The sequence below is a fragment of the Anolis sagrei genome, chromosome 6 (genome assembly GCF_037176765.1).
Source record: "Anolis sagrei isolate rAnoSag1 chromosome 6, rAnoSag1.mat, whole genome shotgun sequence".
Taxonomy (NCBI): Eukaryota; Metazoa; Chordata; class Lepidosauria; order Squamata; family Dactyloidae; genus Anolis; species Anolis sagrei.
The window spans coordinates 4,522,992-4,538,007 of NC_090026.1; the positions used below are offsets into that span (position 1 = coordinate 4,522,992).

Sequence of the window (15,016 nt, forward strand, 5' to 3'; positions counted from 1 at the left end):
AGGTCGACAACAAGCTACACAATTGGTCAGAAGCTCACTCCGACTTCGAACTCATGACCTTCTGGTCAGATGTGCTCTTAATGCAGCTGATACTCAGATAGCTGTGCTACAGTCCCGGTGGCACAGCTGTCTGAGAGTCAGCTGCATTAAGATAATATTATAATATTTATAATATTATAAATATTATCTGTATATACAATATATTATATTGCATTGTATTATATTATATTAGTGGCATAGCACAGGAGACAAGCTGGAACTGTCTTCTGGCCCCCTCTCTCTTCACTCTTCTTATCTGGCAGTGCTATCTGGCAGTGCGGACTGATATAATCCAGTTTAAAGCAGAAAACCTGGGATCAGATTCTGGGATATAGGGCCTGTCTGGAAGCCCCCTTCAGAAAGCCCCATAAGATCTTTTGCCATAGAAGAGCCGGCCTTAAATGGGTTAGAAATGGCTACAAATGAACTAGAATCTTTAATTCGTTCTCCTTATTTATTTACTTTTGGGTTCTACAACATCTGAACTGGGGTGGTGATGATGCTTATTATGATTATTGTATTATTTTGATTATTATTTCTTCTAACCCACTTTATCTCCCTTAAAAATAGACCCAACGCATCTAAGAAAAAAATAATGCAATATATAATTTGAAACTCAAAACACAACCATACAAACCAGGCATGGGCCAACTTTGGCCCTCCCTCCAGGTGTTTTGGACTTCAACTCCCACAATTCCTGGAGTTGAAGTCCAAAACACCTGGAGGGAGGGCCGAAGTTGGCCCATGCCTGGTATAGCTCCATGTGATGACAATATCTGTTCCTTGATGAATCAACATGTGCCGAAACCTTCGTGCTCCATTAGGAAGGCCGCGGTCCTTTGCGTGGCCCGGCTCCTCCCTTTCCTGCTGGAGGTGCCCAAGCGGTGGTCCATTGGCCTCCCCTTCCCTTCCAGGCGTGGCCACCACCCTCACTCCGCTGGTCGTCTACGGCGTGGTGGACCTCTACGGCATGGCCGTCAAAGTCACCATCGTCCACAACCACAACCACAGCGACCGCCTCCGGCGCAACAACGCCATCATGAGGGCCCTCTCGCCGGACGTGGGGCGCCGCGCCATCGACGCCGGGGGGAACGAGCCGGAGCCGGAACGCCTCCTTTTCCACCCGAATTGCGGGCAGAAGGCCGCCATCATCAACGAGGGACGCACGGCACTTCGGCCCCAGTAGGCATCTTACCCACTTCTTTCTTCAATTACCATAGAATGTTGCATTTATCATAGTAATAACGCGACACCTTGTCCACCACTTCCTCTTCAGTGCTACAGATGACTTCAACCACGGGGTGGTCTTGAGCAACCGGCCGCTCCGCAACGGGGAGGTCTTCCAGGTGCGCATTGACAAGATGGTGGACAAATGGGCTGGCTCCATTGAGATCGGCGTCACTACGCATAACCCGACCTACCTGCAATTGCCTTCCACCATGACCAACCTACGGTCAGGTGAGATCCCACAGACCTTGAGGTGAACTGTGTTTCTTCAAAATGCTGATTCGTAGGAGCTGGAGGTCCTTCTTCTTTTTGAAATATATTTGTATTATTATTACTTATTGCTTTTCCATCACATTATTTACACTTAAACTTTCCATCACCCATTTTTTTCATCTTTCCACCCCCATATTATTACTGCTTGTCCTTCTGGGATCATACTTCTGTTCTCTTGTATTGATTCTAGTATTACCTAGTACTCCCATTAAAAACATATCTAAATTTACTTAAGTATTTTAAGTATTTTTTCCATTATCTAAATTATTTAAGTATTTTTTTCCATCATCTTCGTTATCCTTTCCCAAAAGTGGATTACCTTTGGGCATTCCCACCATATATATGTAGGAATAATACTATCCCTTATTTTTTTCAAATGCCAACGTATTGAACATATTCCTTTTATTATATGTGATAATGGGCTGGGTTTCTGTACCATTTAAATATTTATTTATTTATTATTTATTTACCTTACTTATATACCGCTGTTCTCAGCCCGAAGGCGACTCACAGCGGTTCACAACAAATACGAACAGCAAAAATTCAGTGCTACAGTATAAAAACATCTGTGCTACAGTATAAAAACAGTTAACAACCTAACACATTACACGACCCATTCACTGTCGTCTCATCATCAAAAACATGTTCCAGATTCGTCATCCATTGTTCCATTCCAGTGTTCATTAACCAATCATTGCACTAATTATTCGAACGCCTGCTCAAACAGCCAGGTCTTCACTTTTTTGCGGAATACCATTAGAGATGGTGCTAGTCTAATGTCTGTAGGAAGGGCGTTCCACAGCCGAGGAGCCACCGTCGAGAAGGCCTTATCTCTCGTCCCTACCAGCTGTGCTTGAGAAGCAGGCGGGATCGAGAGCAGGGCCTCCCCGGAAGATCTCAAAGTCCTGGTGGGTTCATAGGCAGAGATGCGGTCGGATAGAAATATACATTTTCGTAGCTAGAGGTCCTGCAAAGCTCTGGCTTTCCCCTGAAGTTGGAGGCCTATAACTCCCAAGTATCCACCAGCTAGCTCTGGAACACAAGATAGGTCAGGGATGGGCAAGGTGTGGACATGAGTACCCGTACATACAGCCTCAAGCTTCTCAAAGCCCCCAATTTCCCACCTTAATTTTTTAATGGAGATTTTCAGGTGATCCCCTGAAAAGCTCTCTCCCACAAACCCCAGGATAAACAATGTGGCTGATAGCATTTGGGGACATTCTTTTAATCTGTGTTTCCTTCCCTTAGGCACTTGGATGATGACAGGAAATGGCGTGATGCACAACGGAACGACCATCTTGGACGAATACGGACACAACCTGGACCGCCTGAAGGTGAATCTGGTGGGAGCCACGGACTGCTTGGTTGAATGAATAGGGTTTGGGTTGAATCAGATGAGCAACCTTTAGAGGTCTAGGGGCCACCTCCACCTTTTCTAATCTGTTACTTATTTGCTTCTTTGTCAAAATATTTTTCTCCGCTCTTCTCAGGCAGGCGACACGGTGGGAGTGGTGCGCAAGGAAGACGGGACACTGCACTTCTTTGTCAATGGCGTGGCACAAGGACCAGCTGCGTGGAATGTCCCACCAAACATCTACGCTGTGGTGGACCTGTACGGGCAGGCGGCCCAAGCGACCATAGTGGATGACACGGGTAAGAGAGGAGGCTAGATTTGGGCGTAGAACTTAACAAGACCCCATTAAGAGTGCTTGTTACAGCTCTTGGACCCTCTAGAGTGGTTCTCAACCTGGGGTCCCCAGATGTTTTTGGCCTTCAACTCCCAGAAACCCTATCAGCTGCTAAACTGGCTGGAATTTCTGGGAATTGTAGGCCAAAAACATCTGGGGACCCCAGGTTGAGAACCACTGCTCTAGATCAAGCATGGGCAAACTTTGGCTTCCCTCCAGGTAATTTTGACTTCAACTCCCACAGTTTAGGAATTGTGGGAGTTGAAGTCCAAAACGCCTGGAGGGAGGGACAAAGTTTGACCATGCTAGATCTAGACAAGGTGAATCTATCCTGAGTGTTGCAACTCAGGATAGATTCACCTTGCCCAAGACACCACCACACACCAAGGCTGTAGGTTTTATAGTTTATTGAAGAAAAAGCAAAATCAAAAACATAGAAGTAAAGTTGCAAAAATTCAATAGCCAAAAGAGAGTCTTAAATGCAAAGACAAAGTTTCCAAGATCCAAAGGCAAATAACATGAAGTATGATCCTTTAGCATTGGTTAAACAAGAATCCATGGCAGCATGACAAAGTCCCCAAAAATCAAGATCAAAACCAAAGTCCCAAAGAGCTAGAAGCTTTCTCCAAAAGCCGAGGTAATTTCAGAGAAGTTAACAGGGTGTAAGCAGCATTGCACTGACAAAGGATAGACTTCAATCAGATCGTTAAATATTTCCCCTGCATGAAAGCATTACGTTGACCTCAAATTTCCCGTTTGTTGGCAAGCTGTGCACTTTGGCGAACGCTTAATTGCAAATGGTCCTCCCTAATCAAATCTCCACCATCTTCAAGGCCGGATACCTCATTATCCTGGGACTGGTCACCCTGGGAACTGAGAGGCACTGAACTCCCAGATGGGACCGACTCTTCCACCTGCAGCTGTGAAGTTTCACTATCTTTATCTAAAACAACATTCCTTTCTCTGGGAAACAGGAATGCCGCCTCTTCTTCAGAATCAACACTGTCTGCCTCAATAACAGGGACATGTTCAGAAATCTGTAACCCATCATCCTCCTCGTCTTGAGGAAATTAGGCTCAGAAAGCTCAGGCTCAAAGTTATCCACAACACTGAGGATAACTAATGTCTTTACTGTTCAAAATGCATGAAACATGCTCTACAGCCCATATATATGGGGCTTGACCTATAATGTCATAAATCACAGAAATCTTCTGATGTCTGCTCATTCCCACACATCAGAGCCATCGATCAATCTTACCCCTGCTATCAATATGTATAGATCGTGCATCCATCGTGTGTAAGTCACCCAGATCCTCAGGTGTCCCCCCTTTCCAGCACATCAAAGCCATTGGTCTTTATAATCAACTAATGTCACCTTCCCGTTTCCTGCCTCGTTTGTCCATATGTTGTGGGACTGCACCAGGGATGTCATAATTAAGTAACATGACGATGACATTCCTTCCTTGCAGACCTCCTTCCGCTTCCGGATGACTTCTCTGAAGGAAACAACCAGCTTTCTCCCAGCAGCCCTTCCTCCATCGCCTCCGGGAGCGACCTGCGCTTCCACCACCTCCACGGCAATAATGCTGTCATCACCAATGGTGGACGCACGGCTCTGCGCCAGAACTGCCGGAGCGAGTTCAACGACGCCATCGTCATCTCAAATCGGTCAGTGGAGGGCTGAGTCATGGACAGGACACCCTCCTGGTTTTGAAATGTGGTCTTTGCCACCTGGTTCAGTGTTCCTTCTCTCCTTGTCCCCAAAAGGAAGGAAGCAGCAGTGTCTGTTTTTAAATTAGTTGGTTTTCATACTTCATCTGTGTGGGGCGAGCAACACCGATGAAGTATGAAAAACAGCTAATTGCACAGCAGAGTAACTTAGCAGCAGCAGCGTGACCCAGCACCAGTAGCCCACAGTGATAAAAGGAACAAAACACACCAATGTTTTCTCTTCCTTGGGAGGATTTTCTTTGTAGTAAAATAATATATAACTATTTACAAGAACAATGTTTCCGTAACACAAATAAACGAACACATAGTAGCTTTACACACAGTGCCCTTCAAACTGGAGCTTTCTCACATGAGGCTTCTCTCACACTGAGGTTTACCTCACTCTCCTTAGGATGACACTAACGAATAGGCTTCAGCCTACTCATGCTCCTCAGAACTACATTAGCTTTGGCCTACTGACTCTTCGGCCTACTCACTCTCCTCAGGATGACACTAGCTTTGGCCTACTGACTAACAGACTTTGGCCTATTCATTCTCCCCTGGACGACACTAGCTTCGGCCGACTAACTCTTAACAGACTTTGGCCTACTCATTCCCCTCAGGATGACACTAGCTTTGGCCCACTGACTGACAGACTTTGGCCTACTCACTCTCCTCAGAACAACACTAGATTTGGCCCACTGACTGACAGGCTTCAGCCTATTCACTCTCCTCAGAGCAATATTAGTTTTGGCCTACTGACTAACAGGCTTCGGCCTACTCACTCTCCTTAGGATGACACAAGCTTTGGCCCACTGACTCTGACAGGCTTCGGCCTACTCATTCTCAGGAAAATGCTAGCTTTGGCCGACTGACTTTAACAGGCTTTGACCTACTCACTCTCCTCAGGACAACACTAGCTTCACCCCGCTGATTCTTACCGGCTTCGGCCTACTCACTCTCCTCAGAACGACACTAGCTTTGGCCTACTGACTAACAGGCTTCTGCCTACTCACTCTCAGGATGACACTAGCTTTTGCCTACTGACTCTGACAGGCTTAGGCCTACTCACTCTCCTCAGAACAACACTACCTTTGGCCTACTGACTAACAGGCTTCGGCCTACTCACTCTCCTCAGGACAACACTAGTTTCGCCCACTGACTCTTACAGGCTTCGGCCTACTCACTCTCCTCAGAACGACACTAGCTTTGGCCTACTGACTGACAGGCTTTGGCCTACTCACTCTCCTCAGGATGACACTAGCTTTGGCCCACTAACTCTTAACAGGCTTCAGCCTACTCACTCTCCTCAGAACGATACAAACCTTGGCCCACTTACTCTAACAGGCTTCAGCCTACTCACTCTCCTCAGGATGAGACTAGCTTTGGCCCACTGACTATAACAGTCTTTGGCCTACTCACTCTCCTCAGGACGACACTAGCACCAAATTTACAATCGCCTAAAGTTGGCTTCATTTCACTAACCATTGTTAAAAATTGCATCTTGAGTATGTTCACATGATGTCATTTATCAAAAGCGTTGAACTAAAGAGTAGAGAGGAAGGAGGGGATCCTCCTTGGACCCAATCCAGTATGGCCGTGTTTCCTCATCTTTTCCTCCATTGTTTCCTCACAGACCTCTCCGAGATGGGGAGCTCTTCGAAATCATCATTCAGAAGATGGTGGACCGCTGGTCTGGCTCCATTGAAGCAGGTGAGGGAGGGAGGAGCAGGGGCCAAAACAGGCTCTTCTCGGAAGGAGTAATCGCTTTATGGTAGGCACGGGCAACTTCGGCTCTCCTCCAGGTGAATTGTGGGAATTGTGGGAGTTGAAGTCCAAAACACCTGGAGGGTCAAAGTTGGCCCATTCCCGCTTTATACCAATGCAACTAGGCAAGAGACAACATTCTTTTACTAATTAGTCTTTTACTAATTAGTCTTAATCATTCCTGCCAACCTGGTGTTTTTACTCTCTTAATCCCCTCTCAGGTGTAACCGCCATCCGTCCCGACGACCTGGAGTTCCCCAACACGATGACGGATATTGATTACGACACATGGATGCTGAGGTAAATGGCTGAGGCTTGCCAAAGTAGAAAAAAAAACAAAAAACAAACACCTCCACCTGTACAGTCTTGCACAACAAACAATCCCTGCTGGAGTTCTCCTGAATCATTTTCATTCAAGACTCACACATTTCAGTCAGGCCTTCGACAAGGTCCTCCATGACCTTCTGGTAAACAAACTAGTCAGATGTGGGCAAGGCAAAACTACGGTTAGGTGGATCTGTAATTGGTTAAGTGAACGAACCCAGAGGGTGATTCTCCCCAAGGCTTGCTCTCCTTCATCCTGGAAAGAAGTGACAAGTGGAGTGCCAGAAGCAAGGTTCCATCCTGGGACCAGTCCTATTCAACATCTTTACTAATGACTTAGATCAGTGTGAACACTGGTGGAGTTTGGGGAAAATAGACTTGATATTTGGAAGTCATAGTTGCTGGGATTTATAGTTCACCCACCATCAAAGAGCATTCTGAACTCCACCAATGACAGATTTGGGCCAAATTTCCCACACTGAACCCCCATGAACAGCAGAAAATACTGTGTTTTCTGATGGTCTTTGGCGACCCCTCTGACACCCCCTCACGAACCCCCCAAGATTCTAACCCCGGCCTAAGTTAACCAGGGTCTGATACAGTATAAACATAGCTTCTCTTATCACTCTACACGCTTATCTTTGGCTCTTTCATTTGTTCCCAGTGGGACAGCCATCATGCAGGATGGGAACACCATGCGCAACAACTATGGCTGTGACTTGGATTCACTGACCACGGGGTCACGCATTGGCATGATGCGCACAGCCAAGGGCGACCTGCACTATTTCATCAATGGCGTCGACCAAGGAGTGGCCTGCTCTGGATTGCCTCCGGGGAAAGGTAAAGGCGGAAGCACAGAGATGGAATCCCTGGGAATGTGTAGCTGCAGCCGTGAAGTCTGATCCTTTTATTTTGGACTTCCAGAATCCCCTACTCAGCGCAAACTAGCAGGTGGAAAGTTGAGAAAAATGTACTTTTCTGCTTTCTACAGTTGACATAGTGCACTTATTGCCTTCTTAGCTCTTGAGAATACATATTGTTCACAAAAAGGTGCAAAGGGTAAAATAAGAATGTATTTTAATTTATTTTAAGAGTTTATGAAGAAACATGCTTACGTTGCTGGATGAAAAAGGGTCAGTCTCTTGGATTTTGGACCAACCCATTTGTTCTCTTCCTTTTTCCTGTTTCCTTTGGCCTGGCACAGAGGTCTATGCTGTGGTCGATTTGTACGGCCAGTGCGTCCAGGTGTCCATCACCAGTGCCACCGGACCCATGGACAACAGCCTGTCCACCAGTAACATCACGGAGAAGTCTTTTCCCATCCACTCGCCAGGTGAGAGAGAGGCCAAAATGTCAAAAATATTAAAAATTAACTAGATTGTTTTAATTACAAGAATGTGAGTCAAGCACTGAAAGTGTTAAGTGGATGCAATGACTCCGCAAAAGCTGCAGTTCGATATAAGCAGGTGTGCCTGTAACTTAGTAGGCCTCCTTATGAGTAGGCCTCAGTGGGAGGAAGGCCTCAGTGTGAGAGAGCCCTCAGTGTAAGAGAGGCCTCAGCATGAGTTAGGCCTCAGTGTAAGGTAGGCCTCAGTGTGAGAAAGGCCTCAGTGTGAGGTAGGCCTCAGTGTTAGTCAGTCTTAGTGTGTTAGTAGGCCTCAGTGTGAGAAGGACTCAGTGTTAGTTGCCCTCAGTATGAAGAGGCTTCAGTCTGAGAGAGAGGCCTTAGTGTGAGGTAAACCTCAGTGCTAGTAGGCCTCAGTGTGAGGTAGGCATCAGAGTTAGTAGGCCTCAGTGTGAGAAGGACTCAGTGTAAGACGGTCTAAGTGATTCTGAGTCCCCTTTAGGGTGCAAGGGGCGGCATATAAATGTCGTAAATAAATAAGGCTCCAGTGTTAGAGAGGCCTCAGTGTAAGCGGCCTCAGTATGAGAATGCCTCAGTATTAGTTGCCCTCAGTATGAAGAGGCTTCAGTCTGAGAGAGAGGCCTTAGTGTGAGGTAAACCTCAATGTTAGTAGGCCTCAGTGTGAGGTAGGCATCTGAGTTAGTAGGCCTCAGTGTGTGAGATGCCTGGTGTGTGAAGGCCTCTGTGTGAGGTAGGCCTCAGTATTAGAAGGTCTCGTGTGTTAAGCTCCGGTGTGAAGGTTGAACTTTGTTTGTGTCATGGAAACTTTTTGTAAATAGTGCAACCGTATTATCTATATATATAAATTTGTTAGGGGCATCCAACGAGGAAACAAAACTCAAAACCCCCCCAACGAAACTTAACCAAAATTCCCATGCCCATAACACAACCCACAAGGTACAAACATATCTACTCAAAATGAAAAACAACACAACAACACACTCACAAAACGGCAAAACAACAAAACTCAAAAATCCCCCAACGAAACTTAACCAAAATTCCCATGCCCATAACACAACCCACAAGGTACAAACATATCTACTCAAAATGAAAAACAACACAACAACACACTCACAAAACAGCAAAACAACAAAACTCAAAAATCCCCCAACGAAACTTAACCAAAATTCCCATGCCCATAACACAACCCACAAGGTACAAACATATCTACTCAAAATGAAAAACAACACAACAACACAACAACACACTCACAAAACGGCAAAAGGATAAAACTCTAAAAAAACCAACGAAACTTAACCAAAATTCCCATGCTCATAACACAACCCACAAGGTACAAACATATTACTCAAAATGAAAAACAACACAACAACACACTCAAAACGGCAAAAAAACAAAACTAAAAAAAACCCCAACGAAACTTAACCAAAATTCCCATGCCCATAACACAACCCACAAGGTACAAACGTATCTACTCAAAATGAAAAACAACACAACAACACACTCACAAAACGGCAAAACAACTGAGCATGCGCATTGGCGCCTAGCCGCAAGTTCCCTGGCACGCGCACATGCCCTTCCGGCCAACGTTCCCTCTGTGGAAACCATGCCCACTCCAAGCCCCGCCGCACCGCTTCCCGCACACACACACACCCCTGCCGCACATACACACACAACCCCACACTCCATCACTCCCCCCGCCGCCGCACACACACACGCAACCCCACTCCCCCGCCGCCGCACACACACATGCAACCCCACACTCCATCACTTCCCCCGCTGCCGCACGCACACACGCAACCCCACGCTCCATCTCTCCCCCCCCGCCGCCGCACACACACACGCAACCCCACGCTCCATCACTCCCCCACCCCAATCTTACCTCCTTTTACTTCACGCCACCTCCAAACCCCACCCCGCCCCTTCCCGCCCTGTCAAAATCTAGGAAAGACAGGAAGGAAGGAAAGAAGGAAGAAAGAGAAAGGGAGGTAAAGAAAAAGGGGGAAGGAAGGAAAGTTAGAGAAAGAAGGAAGAAGAAAAGGAAAGGAAAGATGGAAGGAAAGAAAAGAGAGACAGCAGAAAAGAAAGAAAAAGGGGGAAGGAAGGAAAGAGGTAGAGAAAGAAGAGGAGAAGGAAAGATGGGAGGGAAGGAAGGAGGGAGGGAGGGAAAGAAGGAGAGAAAGAGGGAAGATTGGCCACAGCAACACGTGGCGGGTAAAGGTTGTTATTTCTATTATTATTATTATTATGCTATTGTTCCTATGAGACCCTTTTAGGGGGAATGGGAGAGGTGTCAGGTCCCAGAGGCAATGCATTGCATTATTGTTATTGTTATGATGGTGGTAAAATAAAAGGAAATAAAAAGTGAAAGAAGGAAGCAAACAGGGAGGGAAGAAAGGCAAAGGAAGAAAGGGGGAGGGAATGAAGGAAAGAGAGAAGGATGAAATCAAGTAGTGAAAGAAAGAGGTAGAGAAGGAAGAAAGGAGAGAAAGGGGGAGGAAAAGGAGGAAGGAATAGATAGTACCCCTCTTTCATAATAGTCCAGATATCTACCTCAACTTTGATAAGTTTTACTATAGGCCACAGCAACGCGTGGCAGGGCACAGCTAGTTTTGCTATAAAGAAAAGCTTCCTATGGAAGACATAACATTGGTCTGTGTGTTTTGTTCTTTTTATCACTTTGGGCTACTTGTGCTGGGTCACACTGCTGCTAATAAGTTACTTCTTTGCATTAATAAGCCCACTTGCCCAACACAAACATGTCAGGGTTTCTAATCCTGATGCAGAGTACTGGAAGCTACTTAGTTTAGTCCAGGCATGGGCCAACTTTGGCCCTCCCTCCAGGGGTCTTGGACTTCAACTCCCACAATTCCTAACAGCCGGTAGGCTGTTAGGAATTGTGGGAGTTGAAGTCCAAAACCCCTGGAAGGAGGGCCAAAGTTGGCCCATGCCTAGTCTACAAGGCTGCATGTTGCCAACTATCAGCTGAACTACCCACAGTAATGGACCCATGGCTTTCCCTCTCCACCTTTTTCTCCCCCTCCCCCCAGTGCCCGGGGTGGCCCACCGCTTCCACAGCAGCTGTGGCAAGAATGTGGCTTTCCAGGATGATGGCTGCAAGGCTGTTCGGGTGAGCAGTTACTGCCACGGCATCGTCTTTAGCATGAAGGAGTTGAAGACGGATGAAATCTTTGAGGTAAGAGACATGGCAGCAGGAAAGCAGGGGGCAAGGATTCTGCACCAGCGGGTCATTAATAAAATAAAATGTCAACATAACTTAAATCCTGTTGCTAAGTCCCATTTATTTATTTGAATTGGCACTTTGCAACAAGTTAAAGCAAGAATGCATCTGAAACTGGGTTGTTGTAGGTTTTTTCGGGCTATATGGCCATGTTCTAGAGGCATTCTCTCCTGACGTTTCGCCTGCATCTATGGCAAGCATCCTCAGAGGCAGTGAGGTCTGTTGGAAATAGGAAAATGGGTTTATATATCTGTGGTATGACCAGGGTGGGACAAAGAACTCTTGTCTGTTGGAGCTAGGTGTGAATGTTTCAACTGACCACCTTGATTAGCATTTGATGGCCTGGCAGTGCCTGGGGCAATCTTTTGTTGAGAGGTGATTAGATGTCCCTGATTGTTTCCTCTCTGTTATTTTACTGTTGTGATTTTAGAGTTTTTTTAATACTGGTAGCCAGATTTTGTTTCCTCCTTGCTGTTGAAATTGTCCACATGCTTATGGATTTCAGTGGCTTCTCTGTGTAGCCTGACATAGTGGTTGTGAGAGTGGTCAAGCATTTCTGTGTTCTCAAAGCAGATAACTCACATTATCTCATTTGATCTGTATTATATGGGTCTACACTGCCATATAATCTAGTTCGAAGCAGACAATGTGAATTTTATATGACAGTGTAGAAGGGGCCTAAGTTGTTAACTGCCATGGATGTTGAGTTAGGGCAATGTTATGAATATTTATTTATTTATAATGTCAGAAGCAAGTTGAAGGTACAGTTAAAATACATTAAAAATAAACAAAGTTCAAAAAAGAACTTGGCATGATGCTAAATGTCCTTTGACCAGAAGCTGGCCACTTGGAGTGCCTCTGGTGTCGCTGTGAGAAGGTCCTCCGTTGTGCATGTGGCAGGGCGCAGGCTGCATTTTTGCAAGTGGTCTGTGGTTTCCTCTTCTTCACACTCACATGTTGTGGCGTAGGGCTTAAACATCTTATGATAATGCGTCATGTCTCATTAAGAGCCACATCCATGTTTTAGCGTGATGAGATGTGTTCCATACTGGACATGTGTACTCAGCAGCAGAGTAGCAAAGCACAAGGGTAGATGTCTTTATTGTGTCTGGTTGTGATCCCCAGGTTGTGCCAGTAAGCTTTCGTATAATACTGTTTCTGGCTCCCACTTTTTGCTTGATAGTCAAGCAGTGCTTCTTATAATTCAGAGCACGGTCCCGAGTGACTCCCAGGAATTTTAGTGTGCTGCAGTGTTATGAATGAGATGTAGGAATGTTTGGTAGGAGAGTCGAGCATAACAAGTAGTGCTGTGTGTGAGCTGATGAGAGAGAATACACAAGATGCTCTGGTACAATTTTTAAAAAGTAAAAACTTACTTTTATCGCTGGAGGCAATACAAATAAATAAAAGAGTAGACAGACAAAAAGAAGTAAGGTAACTTTGGTAGAAGAGTCCCTAACAATGGCTCTTATGTCTGTCATGTCACGTCAGCCATGTCTTCCTATATTGAGTCTCTAGGATGCAGTCTTCCTCTTTTTGCCCACAGTTCTTTGGGCTAATTGAGTGTGTTCATGCCCATGGACTTGCCATTACCTGCTTCCCTTCAGCTTGTCAAGCCCTGCTCTGATCCCATCTTTGTGAACGAATGTAAATGTATATTATTGATTTTTAAATTGTTATTTTATGATTTTTTAAACTTATTATTGATGTTTGTTTACATGATTTTAATGTGTTTTAAGCCACTTTGGTTCCCGTGGGGGAGAAAAGCAGGACATAAAGATTTATTATTATTTGAAACACAACAAGAGGAGTCCACAGCAGACAAGATCACTCTGCTGGCTGTTTTTATGGATCACAGGTCAGACACTTCCCAAGTGTCTAGGACTGTGGGATGTACTGGCAAATGATGTGTGCAGATCCCAGTAAGGTGGCCTTTTGCAGCTGGCAGATGGTAATCTTGTCAGTGCCGATTGTGTTTAATTGCAGGCCAGGGTCTTTAGGCACTGTACCCAGTGTGCTGATCACCACTGGGACCACCTTGACTGGCTTGTGCCTGAGTCTTTGCAGTTCAATCTTTAAATCCTTACATCGTTTCAGCTTTTCCAGTTGCTTCTCATCAATTCTGCTGTTGCCTGGTATTGCAACATGTGGTTTTTTAACACGATTGTGAGGTCAGAAGTATTGTGCTCCCAAACTCTGTCTGTCTGAATTCAGAAGTCCCAGAGTAGCTTGACATCTTCATTCTCTGTAACTTTTTCCGGTTTTTGGTCCCACCAGTTCTTTGTCGCAGGCAGATGGTGTTTGTGGCACAAGTTCCAATGAATCATCTGAGCAATGGGGTTGTGCCTCTCCTTGTAGTCTGTCTGCGCCATCTTCTTGCAGCAGCTGAGGATGGGATCTATTGTTTCATCTGCTTCCTTGCAGAGTCTACACTTGGGATCTGTCGTCTTTTCTATTATTATTATTATTATTATTATTATTATTATTATTATTATTATTTTCTAGGTGAAGATTGACGAACTGGACGAGAAGTGGTCTGGCTCGGTCCACGTGGGCCTGACCACGCTGCTCCCACTGGACGCCCCCTATACAGTCACAGGCCTCCCGCCCTCCATCCTGGAGCTGCGTTCCAAAGTGACCTGGCTGATGACGGGCTCTGAGGTGCGGCGAAACGGGATCCTGCAGAAGCAGAACTACGGATGCTCCCTGGAACGCCTCGGGGTGAGTCCGGCAGACTGGCTGTTAGGAATTGTGGGAATTGAAGTCCAATACACTAGGAGGGCCAAAGTTTACCCATGCCTGGTATAACTGTTGGTATTAATGTTATGTGTATTCAGCCATGGATTTTTTAGATACATGTTCTGGAAGTGCTGGGTGAACATTAACAAACAGCAGTGAGTTAAGCCTGTTCTCTTATGTCCGGCCAGGTGGGGAGCCGGGTGGGAGTGAAGCGCTGTACCGACGACACCATGCACATCCTGATCGACGGAGAGGACATGGGGCCGGCTGCAACTGGCGTTGCCAAGGTGGGGCTCTTTATGCACATGTGCACGCCGACCGCTTGAACAACACTCAAAAATATAGAGCAGTTACAGATCAATGGAACTTAGCTAAATTCCACTCAAAACTTGATTTGTAGAAATAATTTGTATTTATCACTAGCATATTTATCTGGTGTTGCCCAGGTGTCAAAAGGATTGCTGCCTTGTTTTTGTCCTTTTCCTTCTCTTTCTTTCCTTTTCTCTTTTCTTTCCCTTGCTTAATTCCCTCTTTTTCCCTCCCTCCCTCATCCTTCCCTTCCCTTCTTTTTTCTCTTTCTTTCTTTCCTTCCACTCCCCTTTCTCCAGCTCTGAGAGGCGCCACCCCGCAATGTCTGCATGTCAA

The 15,016-nt window shown here is 45.8% G+C and overlaps 1 protein-coding gene across 1 annotated transcript in view; it reads left to right on the forward strand.

The window, feature by feature from the left end:
* NEURL4 (neuralized E3 ubiquitin protein ligase 4) overlaps positions 1-15,016 on the forward strand; it is a 56,040-nt gene that overhangs the window by 17,942 nt on the left and 23,082 nt on the right. Inside the window, exons 8-19 of the mRNA XM_067469692.1 lie at positions 954-1,221; positions 1,316-1,497; positions 2,788-2,873; positions 3,030-3,192; positions 4,697-4,895; positions 6,574-6,650; positions 6,926-7,004; positions 7,693-7,868; positions 8,233-8,361; positions 11,442-11,587; positions 14,138-14,353; positions 14,560-14,658. Of these exons, the coding sequence (XP_067325793.1) occupies positions 954-1,221; positions 1,316-1,497; positions 2,788-2,873; positions 3,030-3,192; positions 4,697-4,895; positions 6,574-6,650; positions 6,926-7,004; positions 7,693-7,868; positions 8,233-8,361; positions 11,442-11,587; positions 14,138-14,353; positions 14,560-14,658 (1,820 nt within the window). The remainder of the gene's footprint in view (positions 1-953; positions 1,222-1,315; positions 1,498-2,787; positions 2,874-3,029; positions 3,193-4,696; positions 4,896-6,573; positions 6,651-6,925; positions 7,005-7,692; positions 7,869-8,232; positions 8,362-11,441; positions 11,588-14,137; positions 14,354-14,559; positions 14,659-15,016) is intronic.